At 35.5% G+C, this 18,169-nt stretch overlaps 1 protein-coding gene across 1 annotated transcript in view; it reads right to left on the reverse strand.

The window, feature by feature from the left end:
- Window positions 1-3,220: 3,220 nt before the first annotated feature.
- The window catches only part of DNAJC15 (DnaJ heat shock protein family (Hsp40) member C15), a 53,484-nt gene continuing 38,535 nt past the window's right edge, over window positions 3,221-18,169 (reverse strand). Inside the window, exons 5-6 of the mRNA XM_074299172.1 lie at window positions 16,409-16,479; window positions 3,221-3,363 (exon numbers count right to left, since the gene is read on the reverse strand). Coding sequence (XP_074155273.1) covers window positions 3,293-3,363; window positions 16,409-16,479 — 142 coding nt within the window. The 3' untranslated portion in view covers window positions 3,221-3,292. The remainder of the gene's footprint in view (window positions 3,364-16,408; window positions 16,480-18,169) is intronic.

The following is an 18,169-nucleotide window of genomic DNA, read 5'->3' on the forward strand; positions in this document are numbered from 1 at the left end:
TGCCCAGCCTGAAGCAGTTTTGAATAAGGCTTTACCCTTACCCCTGAGGGACTGATGTGGGGAATTTGGGAACTCTGACTAGGTCATCTATTACTGTGTGTTTAAGATTTAGGATGGAAATTGTTAAAACTATGTAATAACTATTGCTGTTCTGTTTGAGGGATTTTTAGGAAACTTACTGTACTAGTCTGTTAAGTATAGGAATTTTGATTCACTCTTGGGATTTATATGTGGAATGGTCACTTGATAATTCCTTTCTGTGAGAAAAAAGAGGATGAGATAGGAAATTGGGGAAACTGGTGTATTTTTCTAGAAATCCTTTAAACAGTCCTTTTTGTTTTTACTTCTAGCTTAAAATTTACTGGACTATGATTTGTTGGTTATATTTTAACTTGGAACCCCTTATTCTGTTGGAATTGCCCTGGCAGACTCAGTTTTTGGGATTATTCTTTAGAAACAACCAGAAATCAGGCACCTGCCCTGGGACTGGCCAACTCTCTGATCTACTTCTCTACTCCTGTTACCCCAGGTCCTTAATTAGTAGTTCAGCATTCTCAAAGGACCTTGCAGTTTGTTATCAGGCCTCTAAGAATTTGGGGTTACCTGCCTTGGTCTAACTGCATAATCTGCTTAGAAATCTGTCTCCTGGTATCAGCTCCTGTTCTCTTGAGAAGGGACAGGTGGAGCTACTCCAGGCCCCACTTTTTCCTCCTTTTGGAGTCCCTGACAGACTTGGGGAACCTCTCTAAGGATGGGCAGCAGGATGGTCTTCAGCACTGCTACTCCCTGTATAAGCAGAGGCTGAGTTAAATGCACAAATGACCATAGACCTAACTCAGAGTGCGCTGTCCATCTCAAACTGGATTCTCTGGCTGGGATCGTGCCCCAACTGCAGAGGACTTGACCTGCTTGTAACAGGGAGCCTTTGTATTGCTGATTAACTCTGGGGTTGTCAGGGAGAGACTTGTCCTTGCCATAAGTCCTTGCATTTTTCTAGTTTTATTTTGGCTTATGTGCTTTACATAGGGTTGATCAAAATTATGGTGCTAAAACCTTCTAGGTATCTAGAGGAAGGTAATTCAATGATTTAAATATTCGGAAAAGTGTGGAATGTTGTGCCACAGTTCCCTTTTATTGTCCTGCCTCAGTTTCCCTAATTACCCTGAGTTTCTAATTGTTCTGCTCAATTCTCTAAAACTACCCCTCCCTCTTAATCATCAGAATATTTGATAAGGATAAAAGACCTTCTTAGACATCATGACCCCTGCCCTTCCCTACTTACCAGAAAGCCTCCCCCCATCCTGTCAGAATCAGATCCATAGTCCTGCTCCCGCTCTCAGCACCCTGACTCCGCCCTTGCCTCAGTCTTCCCCCTGTATCTGAGCCATGTGTATATGTCATTGAGAACTCATGTTGTTGCTGGATTCTTGGAGACGATAGTCTCACTCAGTCCTGGAACCGAACCATAGATCCATTTAGTCCCAGTAAATCTCTCCCTTTCAAATAAAATATTAAATACTCTCTAATCTTTATCTTGGCTCAGTTTCTCCTGCATTACAGACCCAGATGGCTCGGGGAGGCAGGGGGGGTGGGCAGGAAAGTGAGGCAGGTGACCTTGCCCAGCCTCCCTGACTTAAATCCAATTCATGTGTATGTCACGGAGAGCCCTCCCTGATGTCCTGGTCCTCTTCAAGAACAAAGGACAAACAATAACAACAAAAATCCAATGGAAGGCATAGCCTAAGAATGCCAGAGGGTTAAGGCTGAGGATGACAAAATGGTAGCAAGGGAAGGGAATATTCATAAAGGTAGCCTGTAACACTGGATCAAGAGACTTGGAGAGTAATATGGGAAATATAGGATGGCTGATTTTTTTTTCACTTCCACAAACCAAAAGTCCGGAGCTGGGGACAAAAGTTAGACAAGTGATGTTCATTTTCTCACCTTCTCTTGTGGCACAAATTGGATACAGGTGTTTGGAAGCCTGGAGTCTAGGGTCTTAATAGGAATGCAAGACTTTGATTGACTTTATCACTCTTCCCAACTACAGGTAGCCTTTTACAAGCTCTGGATGGGTGGTAATGAAGGCCTGTGGTGGTGCTCTCTATTGTTGAGTCCTCGCAACTGGTAGGTAAAAAGAACTAACCATTACTTTCCTACTTGTTTCTATGTTTATGAATAAGTGGATTAAAAAAAAAAAAATCTATTATTATGGGCCCAGGACAGTGTAGAGTAGAGAAATCACCAAAGGACAATTCCTGGTTTTGAGGAGTTTATATTGTAGGTGGAGAAAACAACACAAAGGAGATCAGCTGAGGGGCAGATGGAAAAGCCAAGGAATCCTTGGAGTAATTAGAAGGGATTTCATGTGGTAAACCTGAATAGGACAGGTCCACCATCATTGGGAAGGTGGGAATAGACCATAAGGCTAGAATAGCCCTTCCTTAAGGATGGGGAAGGGGAAGACCCTAGCTCCTGGAATTTCCGACACTCTTGTCCATGGTGCCTGCCCCCTTGCTGTCCTATGGCCCATGTAAACTCTGTATCTTTCCCATTGTTTAAGTACAGTCCTGGATATACAGTTGTGGAAAACTGAAGTGAATTGAATTCTATTAAGTTCTGGTTTGAACTGCATATTGACCATATGGCTTGGTCAACTATACAGTTCCCAAAATTATACAGTTCCAAAATTCTCACATTATTATTTTGCCTAATTGATACTGGTAGACTTGTCCTTTTACAGAAGGTAATATAAGAGCAACAGGAAAAACAAGAGTATAATCAGTGTGTGAAAATTAGAAATTGCTATGAGAAAAAAATGAGAAAATCATCGCTAATCATGGAATGAGGGTCAAAGGGGAAGGGGAAAATCAACAAAAATGCTTTACAGTATAGTCACTACCATCTATACATCCCATGAAATCCATGTAAATTAACTACATAGAAAGTCTGAAAATAAAATAATGCAAAATTTCCATACAGCAAACGATCATTAGTCTATTTACTTTGCAGCCAGATAATTTATGTCAGAAACATGTAGGTGTTCCTTGAAATGTGTGGGGGAGGCAAAGAAATATCACAGCTATTTATTTCAAGATGATTTTTAAAAACTAAAAGTTATTACAAACCAGTATATTTATTTTTATTTTCAAATAGATTAAAACCAGAACAGGTAATCTATTTCTCTCTCTATATATATGTATAAACTAGAAAGCAATGGTATAGTTTAATTTTGCAGAACTTTATTACATCTTTTAAAAGTTCCACTTTCTATCACAGTAGTCCTTGAGCATCACTGTTTGGTGCTGGATTCTAGCAAGTCTTTTGCTTCGTTTATTTTGGTTGCTAAATAAGGAGATCCACCTGAGAGGACAAAGAAAAACAAATGAATTAAAATATACTTCATTATGACAGTTTTTTTTTTAAAGACCCAAATTTAGAAAAACACTCCTCATTATAATTTTCTCATATTTTCTTATGCATTCATTTTCTGACAAATTGTTTCACAAGCTGACTATATATCAAAACAGCATAGATTAAACTTGAATAGTGAAGTACCAGTAACATCCAACAATCAGACTTAGCCACTGTGGGGAAAAAAACCCCTGAAAAAGTTGTACTCTGGAATAATTTGAAAAATATACATATCTTCCACCAGGCAGACTTTTCTTAACTAATTTTTAAAGAACAGAACAGATATAAAAGACTAAAAGTCATTCCCCAATGGTTAAGGCATCAATGACTATAAATAAATGGTTTGCAAAAGAATTGCACATTTCTGTATAATTAACTAAATGAAACAATATTCAGGCAAATACAAATACATTTGCGGTTCCATTTCACACCCAGCAAACTGAGAAAGATAGGAAAAGATGGAAATAATTATTGTTGGATCAACTGCCTGTATTATAGGTACACTTATGCACCACTGTTCGACATGTGCACTCATCTAGCCATTAGGAAAAAGACATGGAATTATGCTTTTAAAAGTGATTTAGGGGGCAGCTAGGTGGCGCAGTGGATAGAGCACTAGCCCTGAAGTCAGGAGGACCTGAGTTCAAATGTGGTCTCAGACACTAAACACTTCCTAGCTACGTGTGACCCTGGGCAAGTCACTTAACCCCAATTGCCTCAGGGGAAAAAAAAGTGACTTAAAGTCCATACTCTTTGTCCTAGAGGTACCATTGTTAGCCATATATTTACTCCAACTAGGGGGGGGAAAGAGAAAGAAGAGTTTCATAGAAACACATTTTGTGGTGTTAAAAAATTGGAAACAATTGGGTAACTGTAGAATGGCTTAAGCACATTATGGCACATAAAGGAAGTAGAACATTACTATAACAACGTTGATGGAATTGTGAATTGGTCCAGCCATTTTGGAAATCAATTTGGAATTATGCCCCCAAAGTCACTAAATTGTATATACGTGCTAACCTAGGAATACCACTAATAGGCAGGCCTAAACCCCAAAGATCTCAAAAAAAAAAAAAAAAAAAAAAAGGAAAAGGAAAAGAATCCATGTACACAAAAATATTCACAGCAGCTTTTTGAGTAGCAAAGAACTAGGAACTAAAGAAGTAACAATCAACTGTGGAAGAATTGAAAAAATCATGGCCTATTTATGGCAGCTAAGTAGTAGTGGATGCAGCACCAGGAACATCAGGTCAGGAAAATTTGAGTTCACATTTCCCTGAGATACTCACTATCTGTGATTCTATTTGTTACCCAGTTTCCTCATTTTAAAAACTGAGATAATAATAGAATTTGCCACATGGTTGTTGTGAAGATCAAATGAGTTTTCAAAGTAAAGTGCTTTGCAAACCTTAAAGTATTATATAAATGCTAGCAAAAATGATGGTGATAAATGGAATAGAATCCCACTATAGCACAGAAATGATTAAACAGATGCTTTCAATGCAACCAAACTGTATGAACTTGAGTAGGATGAAGTGAGTAGAATAAGGGGAACAATTTACACAATAACTACACTGTAAAAACAACTTTGAAAATCTTAAGGACTCTGATCAACACAAAGACACACCATAATTTCTGAGGATAAATAGCAAAGATAATAACTATCTCCTGCAGAGAGGTGATGGCCTCAAGGTATAGAATAAGAAAAAAAATCTGTTGGATATGGCCAATGTGTGAATTTGTTTGTTTGACAACAAATATATTATCAGAGTTTTGTTTTTCTTTTCCTTTTCAATAGTGGGAAGTAGGGGTAGGAGAGAGATAAAATCAATTTCTGTTAAATAAATCCAATTTTTTTCCCCCTCTGAGGCTGGGGTTAAGTGACTTGCCCAGGGTCACACAGCTAGAACGTGGTAAGTGTCCGAGACCAGATTTGAACTCGGGTCCTCCTGAATTCAAGGCTGATGCTCTATCCACTGCACCACCTAGCTGCCCCATAAATCCAATTTTTAAAAGAATATTACAGTACTATCAATAATAAACATGAAGAATTCAGAGTGTGCTGAATCAGAAAAACAATACAATTTCTACAATAATGTAAATGGAAAGGACAATAAAATGAAACTGAATAATTATAATGACAGAATTCAGCCTAGGAGAGCTGAGAAAATATACCTCCCCTTTTCATTTCAGAGGTTGGGAACTATGGATAAGAAATACTGCACCTTCTGTCAAATTCAATTGATATACTGGCTGTTTTTCTGACCTGTTTTTATTCTCTTTCTTGTTAAATTTTTGTTACAACAATAGCTTGCTGTGTAGGCAGAGAAAAAACTATTTCTGAAAACAACCAAAAGCATTAATAACAATAAAAACATTTTAAAAAGAAAAATGAGAAATCCACGTGTTCAGGAATATGTCCATCTAGTTGGAAAAAGGACAACAGATGATCTTTCAAGTTATTTCCTTTAGAGAAGACATCAGAGGACATCTGTATAGTCCTTAGCTCCAAAAACACTCATAGGTCTAAAGGTGTGCGCACTGCAGATGACAGTATAAGAAAAGCATTCAAAGAAGGGCTCACTGTCCTGGGATATGAGACTTGCAGATAGCTGCAGAATTGTGACTTAGGTCTGTGTCCTAAAGTGAAACAGGCCAGTTCTTCTTTAGTGTTTTTTAATACAATAGAATCTCTCGAGTAATAACAAAATAAGGAAAATTGAGGTGAAATTTTTGATATGGAGCTGTTATAAATGATAAACAGAACCTATCTTGCTTCCAAAATGACACAAAAATAACCAGACCCCAAATGTCATACTAAAGCTACTTAAAACATAGTATCTCTTCTGACTTCAAATCTTGAATAGTCACTGCTTATCACTCCATCTAACAATATAATATGATTAGTCTTTTGGGGTCTATTTTGTCATTCCCATCCCCTCCCTTAAATTCTAACCATCTCCCCGCAGTTGCTGCAAATATCATTAAGTTCCTATCAGTAACTCACCACACACTCAAATATACCTCAATGTCATTTGTAAAATATTTCTTGTTTCTTTCCTAAAAGGAATATGTGCTCAGGATGGCTCTTTCATAAACACTGATTCTTATGAATGAAAAATGAAGGAGACAGAAAGAAGAGGAAAATGACAGCTCTACAAGCTTGGGGTTCAGGTGGGTGGAGAGGAAAATGTTGGAAGTAGTTATATTTAGCCTTCTGCCCTTGAGGTCTCTGCCGACATTTTCGTATCAAAATCTGAATCACTGTAAACACTCATTACTGAATATATCATATAGTGTCAAATCATGATCTTGAATACATAATAAAGGGTCCTTAAAAAGTCAATGAAAACCATACAGATGTGCTTGGGAACACAAACAAAGTTTAAAGAAAGGTTCTAGGAGGAAGAGAAAAGGACACTTCAAATAGGAAATAATAATTCTTTGTAGTTAAGTAGTTTAAAACCTTTATAGTGACAGGCCAGTGCCAAACACTACATGGGCATGTTATAAATAATACATAAGGTGAACTTTTGAAATATTAATTCATCTGCACAAAATTCTGGATGGTTAAATGGTAAGTTGTGATATGTTCATTTATCTGATGGAAAAACTAAGGCCCAGAGGGTCAGATGCCTTGTTAAATGTCAATGAGTTGATTTTCCACCAAGAAAATATTTCAATTCCTTCAATTCAATACAACAAACATGGTATGCTAAGTGGTATGGATACCAAGTCAAATCAGAAACAATCTCTGCCTTTAGGCATTTATATTTTACTGAGAGGAAACATGAACACAAACAGGTAAATACAAAATACAAACTAATTTCCAGAATGTGAGCAAAGTAAGAGAAGTCTGGAAAGGCTCCCTACAAGTGGTACTTGGCTGAGTCTTGAAGGGAGCAAGAGGATTCCAAGAGAGGAGAAGGAAACGAAGAGAAGGGAGGGAAAGCATTCTAAGGTATGGGAGATGGTGTGTGCAAAAACACAGAAGGAAGACATTGAAGGTTGTATATGGGGAATAATAACATATGGGTCAGTTTTCCTGGAACATAAAGTATAGGAAAATAATGTGTAATTAGTCAAAAAAGATAGGATAAAGTCAGACTGTGGAAGGTATTAAGTGCCTGTATCCTAGAAGCAACAGGGAACCACAATATTCTTGAGCATGGAAGTGAAATAGTCAGATCTAATTTTCTGAAATATCATTTTGGCAGCTGCGTGGAATATGAATTAGAAAAGGGAGAAAATGGAAGCAGTGAGACTAATTGCAATAGTCCAAGCAAGAGATGTAAGGGCCAAAACAGAGTGGTGGCTGGGAGAATTAAAGGGGATAAGTGTAAGGAATATTGTGGAAACAAAATTTAAGATGGGCACAGAAGGGACTGAGAAAGGAAGATACTCTAACATTAATTGGAAGGATGGCAGGAGGCTGCATGGTGGAGTGGACAGGAGTCAGACCTTGGACAATCTAGCTTCAAATCCCACTTTAGGCAGTAATTAGCTATGTGTCTCCTGGGGAAAAACTGGCTCCAGCTAGAGCTAAGTTTCTTCATTTGTAAAACGAGTGAATTGTGGTTGATGATCTTTGGAGAACTTCAACTCTCCTTAGGAGACACCTTTCCATAGCATACAATGATGGCCTTGGCAGAAAGAAAGTTAGGAAGAAAGATAAGAGGAGGAGGTCTAGAGGAAGAGATGAGATTTGTTTTGGAACTATTGACTGTGAGTCTCTGGAATATACACAAGGAAGTAACCAAAAGGCAGCTGTTAACATGGGACTGGATCTCCAGGGAGCATAGAGAAGTTCGATCAGAGATCACTGAGATTGACTGAAGGGTGGCGGAGAGGAGGAGAGATTCAGGAAAGAGCTGGGGAGGACATTACACACAAGGGGTGAGGGCAGAAGTTTCAGACAGTTAAGGGGAAATGAGGAGAGAGAGAAATGTCAGGAAATCTTAGGTAGGAGAGAGAGTCCAAGAAGAGGGAGTAATCAATAAGATGGAAAGCTACAGACAGAGCAAGAAAGAAGAACTGAGAAAAAGCCATGGCTTTAGGCCAGGATGCAGCTGAAATCTGAGGAGCTGCCATGACTGGTCTTGTCTGGGAAGCCAAAAGCCCACATCTGTCCTCTCCTCAAAGAGTGAAGCTCCTATTATAAAAGAACCAATCTAAAATCCTCTCTTTGCAGAGGTTCTAAACATGCTGGGCTATGCCATGCTATGCCAAAAGAGGTCTCTGCCCACTGGAATGATATTCTTTTCCAGTGTTATCCTCTCTTTACTCTCACCTATTTCCCTAATGAGACTTTATGCCTCTCTGTTAGGATTTCTAACCTTACTTCCCAATCCTCATAATAAACCTCTTTTATCAATCTAGGTTTTTGGGTTTGTAAATTCTTTTACAGAGAATCCCTGTGCTACCAGAAGGGGGTTCCCCCAAACTCCCTATCCTTGTGCTCAATCCCAAGGGGGTACAGGGGAGCCATACCTCTCCATTTGGTTCCCTGAACCCTGAATCTGCCACTAGACCTCATCATTTAACTCCCTGACCACCAGAAATCCTAATCTCATTTTGTTCCCTAAATCTAGACTTATCATTTGGTTCCCTATTAAGGGAACCCCAAAACCTAAATCTCATCATATTTTTGGTTCCCATACTGGGAACCCCAAAAACTAGACTTCATCTCATCACTACTTCAACTATACAAATCTATTTTTTAATCAGCATTATTTCAATAGTTTCCAAAATTATTTTTCTATCTTCAATCTCTCTCTTCTCTAAACATTTCCATTTGGCTAACTGTACTAAACAAATATACTTGATATATGACATTCCGATGCCCCAAACTTTTAATAACTTCAAAGTCAAATAGTAGACTGGAAGAATGAGCAAAAAACAAACAAACCTGAATATAACATCTCAATGAATCTAATCATAAAATTAATAAATGTTCAAGAATATAAGGAGAAGTAATGGCAAGAAAATGGAAAAAAAAGAGAGAACCTAGTAATACCAAAACTCAAAAATGCCAAAAACACCATAATCATCAAAACACTTTGGTACTGGGGAAGAAATAAAAAGGCTGATCAGTTATCAGAACGATTAAGATACATAAGATACCAAATCTAAAAGCACATCAGTCTGATACACCCAAAGATACCAGCTATTGATACAAAAACTTATTATTTGTCAAAAAACTGTCGGGAAACTTAGAAATCAGGTTAGTGAACATTAGGCATGGACTATCATCCCATATCACATACCAAGATAAACTCAAAATGGATGTGTGATTCAAACATAAATGTTTTATCTTAAGCAAATTAGTGGAGCATGGAAGAATTTATCTGTCAAATCTATAAATAAGGGTAGAGTTCACTGCCAAACAAGATAAAGGGGTTCAGATGAGATAAAATGGATAATTCTAACTACATAATTTTAAAAAATTTTAGTAAACAAAACCAACACATTTAACCTTAGAAGAAAAGCAGGAAATTGTAAAAGAATCTTTGTATCATGTTTCTTTGATAAAGGCCTCATTTCTAAAATATATATGTAACTGAGTCAAATCTATAAGAAATCCATTCCTTAACTTAAAATAATAAGCCAAGGGATATGAAGAAGCAGTTTTTCAGCAGAAGCCAAGAGCTCTATGAAAAAAAAATGCTTTAAATCACCAGAAATTAAAAATTAAAATTAAAACTAATCTGAGGTACCATCTCATATCCCTAAGAATGGTTAACATTTTTAAAACAAAGGTAAAAATGACAAATTTTGGAAGGAATGTGGGGAAACGGATACACTAATATACCATCAGTGCATATGTGAATTAGTCCAAATGTTCTGGAAAAGCAATTTGAACTATGCCCAAAAAGCTATTAAACTGTCCATGCCCTATGATCCAGCAATGCTGCTATTAGGTCTATACCCAGAAGGGATCATCATAAGAGGAAAGGGACTCATATGTACAAAAATATTTGTAGAAAACTCTTTTTGTGGTGTCAAAGAATTAGAATTTGAGAAGATGACCATCATCAAATGGGAATAGATAAACAAGTTGTGATATATGAATGTAAAGGAATATTATCAGCTGAAAGAAATGATGAAGGCATGGTTTCAAAAAAACATGGGAAGATTTTTATGAACTGAAACAAAGTAAAGTAAACAGAACCAGAACAATCTATACAATAGAGCAATATTGTAAGAAAATCAACTTTGAAAAACCTAATAAACTCTGAACAACACAATAATCCATCAAATGATTCATAATGAAACATGCCATTCGCCCCCAGAGGGAGAATTGATGAACTCAGTGCATAATGAAGCATATTTTTTAAAATTTTTCTTTCTTTTCCTTCCTTTTTTTTTTTTTTTTAAAGGGAAGGGGAATGGGAGTGGGAGTGGGGAAACATGGCTTGTTTTGCATGACTATATATATTTTTTTCTTGCTTTTTCAATGGGGGAGAGGGAGAGAATTAGAAAAGAAAAAAGAAAAATCTCAGTGCTTTAAAAAACAAAAGCAAAGTGTCATGTACAAATAGGTGCTCAGTAAATGCATCCTATTGCTAATGAATGTTAAGCTGCCATTCCATTGCCCCTTTCAATTTAATTTAATTCAATAAACATTTATTTTATCAAATCACTAAGCTTCACTAACAGTAACATTTCAATGAAGAAATATTGTTGTTTTTCTGTAGAGGAAACAGCTACATATTAGGAGTGAAGATATTTATTAATAGTGTTTTTATACCAACAACAAATTATAGACAAAATGTTTTATTGCTAATTAAATTTTGGATGGAAAATAATGGTGTTCAGAAATGTTAGCCAGTATAAGAAAGGATAGTCAAGATTTTAAAATTAATGACTCTTTTAAAATAACTGTGATTTATTGATAACAGAATCTAATAAGTAAGAATACTGACCTAGAAGTAAAAAATAAAGCACTCTTTCCTCCAGATAGTACTTCTGACTAATATTGTTGTAGATTTGTCTGTGACTGAAAAAGCATTTCTTAAGCCCAATTCTTGGGAAATAAATACAAAAACAAAGACGATCTCTGCCTTCAAGAAGCTTATATTCTAATAAGAAGACAAAAATTAAAAGAAAGGGGTGACCGTGGAGAGACACTCTGAAATTCACCTGGGCTGGCTAAGTGGGGCCACGGGATAATAGATTTAAATACCTCATCTAGGAAAATGATAAGAGTTGATATGATCATGGTTTCAGGCCTAGGGAGGAAGAGATGAGGATAAAAGAAAGAGGGGAGAGGGAAGAAAGAATGGATGGCAAGACTGGAAAAAAGAATTGGGAGAGAAGTTAATTATGGCTGTTTCTTTCCTAAAACAGTGGCAGCTCCCATTTAAGAGAGTGGGGCTCCTGTGATTCTTCAAACTTACCCACCCCAAATCTATAAAATAGAGATAAGGACACTGAATATACACCTGTTTTTCTTTTTTTTTTTTAAGTTCAAATCCAGTGTAGACAAACAATGAATTACATAATGAGAATTTTGAGTCTGACAAGATCCATGTCTTATCTCAAGGTAAATTAGAAGGATGCAAGACTATGTAAAACAGAGACATACAACTGCCAAAGGTGTTTGCCACTGTCATGGAGGTTTCCAAGGGAATAATCCAAGTGAAACCCTGCAGCTATTCTTGTTTATAGATTATATCAAATTCCAGAATACGATAAAGGATTCTAAATATGAATTATAACTTTTCAAGAATGTTTGACTTACTTATCCATGTAGGAAAAACAAGAGGATGAAGTATGCCTATTATGCAGAGTATGATGTGCAGATGGATGTTTTAATTCAAAGCTTGCCCATTAGTCCATATAAATGGAAAGATAGATGGACAGTGAGTTGAATGCAGAAATTGAAAAAGGAGATCAAGCTGAATTGCCTTTGGAAAACTGCATAGTGCTTTTAATGTCCCCAAAGTTTCCCTCTGAAGCAAAGGCACAGCTTTTAAATAACAGTATTTTTCTGGTGATGTACAACTATATATCATAGAACAAAACTGTCCTTAAATAATAATTAAGAGTGTGAAACATCCAAACCCCAGTGTAGTGGTACATGGTGGGCATGAGGAAGATCCAACATACTGCTAACAAAAAACTTTACTTAAGATGGGGGGGCAGTAAGAGTGAAAGATAAAGCTAACAAATGGATGCTCCAGGGTCATCTATTGGGGGAAAAATTTGGGGAACTCCAATTGGGCTGCAATCTGTGCTGAGGGAAGAATTAGCCACACTAAAGTCACAGCTCTATCAAAAGTAGAATTTTGATATTTGAATCTAACAAATAAGGAACAAATATGGAAGGACAGATGCAACATCTAATAAAAAAAGTGTATGAGAAGCACAATGGTGTGCTAGAAAGAACACAGCAAGGCCATATGACCATGGTTTTTAAGTATTGGTTTTATCATATATTAGCTCTATGACCTCAGAGAAAGCACTTACTCTTCCTGGTTCACTTCTTAGTTCCCTCCTGTGTAAGAGAAGGGTAACTAGATTAAGGGAGTCAGATTCCAGTGACTATGTGATTTTGTGATTTAATTCTATTATCCTCAAATCAAAAAAGAAGATAATATGGGGGCATTGCCTTTTTGTATGACATGAAGTCTATAGGCTTTCTAGTCAACCACTTTAATACCCATTTAGTCATTCAATTCTCTAATCCATCTCTCGCCATTTTTTCTACAAGAATAACATGAAAGATTTTGTAAAATACTTTGATATACTCCTGGTAAACTCAATGTCTTCCTCCAATCTTGTAGTTTAATAACCTGTTTTAAAAGAAAATCAGGTTGGTGTGTCCGGCAGGACCAGTTTGTGATGAAGTCAGCTGGTTATTTCCAGTGGGGTTCACCATTTCCATTTCTTCCATTCCTCAGTGGTTACCAACAATTTAAAAACCTACCTTTTGGCATTTCAATCCATGAAGCTAGGTCTCTCAAGGTAGACCCTATCAGCACATTCAATTAACAATTCAATCAGCACATGGAGTGGTATTTTGTCAAGTTTAACCCTTCATTAGAATTCAGTTCTCCTTTTACTTTCTAACTCTAAGTGTCAGGCCTCCAAGATCAGTCATACAATATACATGAGCAACTTGAACTTGCCCAATTGTGGCAGGTACAGAACTAAGGCAGGCAAATTCAGTATTAGGTATTCTCTGTAGATGTCTGTCTTAGCCAAACTATAATTATCATTTATGAGATTCAAAGGTAACCAAAAAAAGTTACTGCACTAACCATAGGAGATCTCTTCTTACTTTTAGGATACTATGTTATTATTTATTATTATTTTTTTAATTCACTTCCCTTTCATAAGTGATCAAAAGGATAGAAAAATAGAGTTATCATGCAAGAGATTAGATGAACAGATTCCTGATCCAATATGATCAACAACTAGAAACATTATGCATTACAAGAAAATGGTATTTACACACATATATTGTAACACATGTAAAATGTATGGGATTGCCTGTCATCAAGGGAAGGGAGTAGAGGGAGGGAGGGGATAATTTGGAAAAATGAATACAAGGCATAATGTTATTAAAAAAAAATTACTCATGCATATATACTGTCAAAAAAATTATAAATAAAATTAAAAAAAAAAAGAAAATAAAAAATTAAAAAAAAGAAACATTATGCATTAATTTCAGAGGCAAGCCACAGAGTATAAATTCTCATAACAATTTTTAACATACTGTTTATCTGGACAAAGCAAATACACCAAAGAATGGTAAAAGAAAAAGAATGCAGCAATGAATTGCCAAATGTGATAGTATACCCCTTTAATCCCTGCTACTCTTGAGACTGGGGGAATCATTTGTATATAGGAGTTCTGAGCTGTGATGGTATACAGCACCAATCTAGGTTTTCCTGACTCCAGGGCCTATTCCCAAACTACTATACCATGTTTGTTGCCTTCTTTTTCTTGATATATATTTATTAAAATTGGATACTTTCCAAGATAACCTCATCTTCAATGGTTATTATACAGATGCAAGAGTTATGTCTATTTTCTGTGCCACTTAGTATTTATTTCCTATCTCTCCTTAACTTATAGTAGTTTTATTTTTTAAATTATTAAAATATTAAGAATTTCCTCAATTCCTCTGATTCTACTCTCCCACAAAAAAAAAAAAAAAAAAAAAAAAGCAAAAAAGGTAAACTGGAATTGGAGGACCTACATCAAATCTTCATTCTACCATTTACAGCTGGGTAACCTTGCACTAAGATTAACCTAAGATTCATTTTCCTCATCTATCAAGTAAAAATACAATACTTGGCACAATCTACTTAAGAGACTTGTGAGAATCAAATGAAAATACATGTGAAGGTATTTGATAATTGAAAAGTTATATAAACATGGACTATTACTATCACTAAATTTTAAAATGTAATCTGAATGAAGGATAAGAAATATAGTGATAGTCCTTCAAAACTAAAAAGAATGGTGGCAAATCATTAAATAGTATGGTAACATATAGTTTCTATATTACATGGATTATAAGTAGACGAATTCATGAAAATTATTACTTTTTTTTTTAATTATATATATATTTTTTATAATATTATCCCTTGTATTCATTTTTTCAAATTACCCCCCCTCCCTCTATTCCCTCCCCCCGATGACAGGCAATACCATACATTTTACATGTGTTACAATATAGTCTAGGTACAATACATGTGTGCGAATATCAGAAAATTATTACTTTAATATAACTTTCCCTGTAGAAATATACTGTAGCTTAATAAAAAAGAAAGAAAAGAAATTCAAGCATTTATTTAAGCTAAATTGGACCTTAATATATACTTTTCCCCTTATCTTTGGGTATGAAAAAAAAAATTCTCTAATTGCTGTATTTAAAAACTCTGTTTCCTTGCCAATAAGCACAATCAACAACCTGTCCAACATATGGAGGATCCAACTGCCTGAATTCCTGACCCCTATTACAAATCAATCAGTAAGGGTACATCTATTTGACATGGAAGTGGTAGCATCTATTGACCTGGAAGTGATAGCTTTCTGGAAATACTAAATGAGAAATAAAATAGTCGAGCAGAATTTTCAGTGATTAATGGAGCTATCTAAAAACATTAAAAGCAACTTTTTTTTTCCCCCTCAAAATTTAAGTTTGTATTATTCATACTAAAAACAAGTATACCAAACCAATGGGATGATATCTGGTAAAAATTAATTTTATAGAAAATAATTTAGAAAGTAACAGGGCTGAAGAAAGAACATTTCATTTTGGTGGGAGTGGGGATTGGTAGAAACCCACTTTATTGCCCTATCCCATTAGAAAACTAAATCTGTCAACAAGAATTTTAAAAAACCCCAACTCTCCTCCCTTTCCCCCTTTGACTTCTGAAATATAGGGCAACTCTTTACCATCTGTTATTTTAAAGCAGAAACAGTAATGAACATATGGGCTTTTTCTCTCAACCAGCTGTAGTGTAGTTAAAGTTATAATAATAGCTTTTCTGTAAGATAAATTTACATTAAAAACCTGGCCAGTTAAAAACAAATGGCTCAGCTTCAGAGTCTTACAGAACAGAATTAAGAAATTCAGAATAACTCCATGACTTAGAACAGATCCTTCAGAAACTCATCATCACATTCAGATCAGTTTATACAAGCAAATAGTTCATAATTCAAGCTTTCTCTTCTTCACTCAAAAATGCCAGAAACTCTAAACAGGTTCAGGTTCCTATATATAAAAAATCAGTAACTAAATCCTCCAAAGCAGATAATATAAATCTACCACTTCTGTGGGTCACCGAACTCCAATATAATCTTATTTATTTATGACAGAAGTCATAATATATGTGGAGTACAAACTGCCATCCTAACTGTATATCATTTAGTGAATTTCATAATAAATTATTCACAATGAACTTAAATGAACTGAAGGGAGTTCTTAGCACATTCTGATCCACATGATATTATTGAAAATAGAAATTCCATGTACCTTTATCTGGGTGATTCAAAATCATGATTCTCCTGTGAGCTGTTCTAATCTTGGCCTTGCCAGCAGATGGGCTGTAAAAATAAATTAAAGCGCTTACAATAAATAGTGTCAAATGCAGATTGTAAATTAACAACTTATATGGGTTTTGGAAAATTAAAAACCAGTGAAAATTTCACCATCTTGTGGACAAACATGAAATTACATTTTTTTACTTCAACCAAATAAATCTTTGACCCAGTTTATATATTGTTTTGTTTCCCTACATCTCTATCTTCTGTTCTCAAGAAGCTTTTACACAATATACAAGGCATAAGAGTCACAGTGTTTAGAGTATGTTAAGTAATGAGAGTCCTTTTTTTAAATCGAATGATCTCTTAACAGGATTCAGGGACATATTTAAATTAATCTAACCCTACAAAATATGCTATGAGAAAAGTTTGGATGTTTGTCTTCACATTCTAGGAGAAATATAAACAAGATTTTAAAATCATCAGGAAAATTTCACTTATTTGACATTATTAGGGAGTGAAATATTTCATACAATTACTAAGTGAAGTCAACCTCTAAGTGCCAAAAATATTTTGGATAGTCTTGCTAATGCATCTTTTCTGCTTCCCTGCCTTTGTAAATGGAACATTCTAAACTTAATTTAACCTTTTCTTGATGACTCAGGGGATTATGCACTAAGAACATCTGTTATTACTGTTTTAGAATATATTAATACTCTAATGGATTACTGAGGTAAGTCTAGTTACTTGTACCTTCCTATAATGCTTCCCAAGCTCATGTCATCACTATTTACAGGTTTGTGGTTTCATTCCTTACTCCCGGCCTGGATGTCCCTAATTGCTGCTATCAGTGTACCTCTCAATTTTGGTGCTTTTAACACACTATGGGCTGGAAAATCAGATTGTCAGGCTTTAGAACTGTATTTAAAAGTAAACAGGTTTTAAGTGAAGTTTGACCTTTCTGGATAAAATACAAAAAAAACAAAAACAAAAACAAAACCCTTTAGTTAATCTAAAGATTTTTTTAAAAATATATTTTGGCTGTTTAAGTCTTTTAAAAATTAATTCCTTTGCATAGCCACTGTGATCCATGATGTGTTGAGATTTCACAGTAACGGAATCCCAGATAAATAAAGTATTACTAAATTAGAAACTTAAATTAGATTCTAGTGCTTAATAATTAACACATCAAATTCATGGGACTATTAGTAACCAAAAAAGGAATAATGATTTCTTATCCTATACATCTGGACATTTTTTTTTTTTTTTTTTTTTTTTTTGCTGTGCTTTTCCTAAAAAAGAGTCTTAAAAATATAAGATGTGGAGCTGCTAGGTAGTGCAGTGGATACAGGACCAGCCCTGAAGTCAGAAGGACCTGAGTTCAAAACTTATCTCAGACATTTAATGCTTCCTAGTTGTGTGACCCTGGACAAGTCACTTAACTCCAAATGCCTCAGTAAAAAACAAAACAAAACAAGATGCTGTCTTGAAGAGATGGTACTTTTTTTTCTCAATCTCTCCCAAAACTTTGTGTCTCCCAGAGGAAAGAGATATTTCATATGAATCAGCACCACTGCTTTTTTTATCTCCTTGATTTCAATGGTGTTGTATGTATAATAAGAACTTAGCAGTTTAGTGGAGTATTATGCTTAATATATTTAGGAAAACTCTGCAAAAAAACCTACTGCTATGGTTTAGTGAAGAGAACACTGGGTTTTGTTAGGAGCCCTGGATTTAGACTGTACCCCTGCAA

This window comes from Sminthopsis crassicaudata, chromosome 3, assembly GCF_048593235.1.
Source record: "Sminthopsis crassicaudata isolate SCR6 chromosome 3, ASM4859323v1, whole genome shotgun sequence".
NCBI lineage: Eukaryota > Metazoa > Chordata > Mammalia > Dasyuromorphia > Dasyuridae > Sminthopsis > Sminthopsis crassicaudata.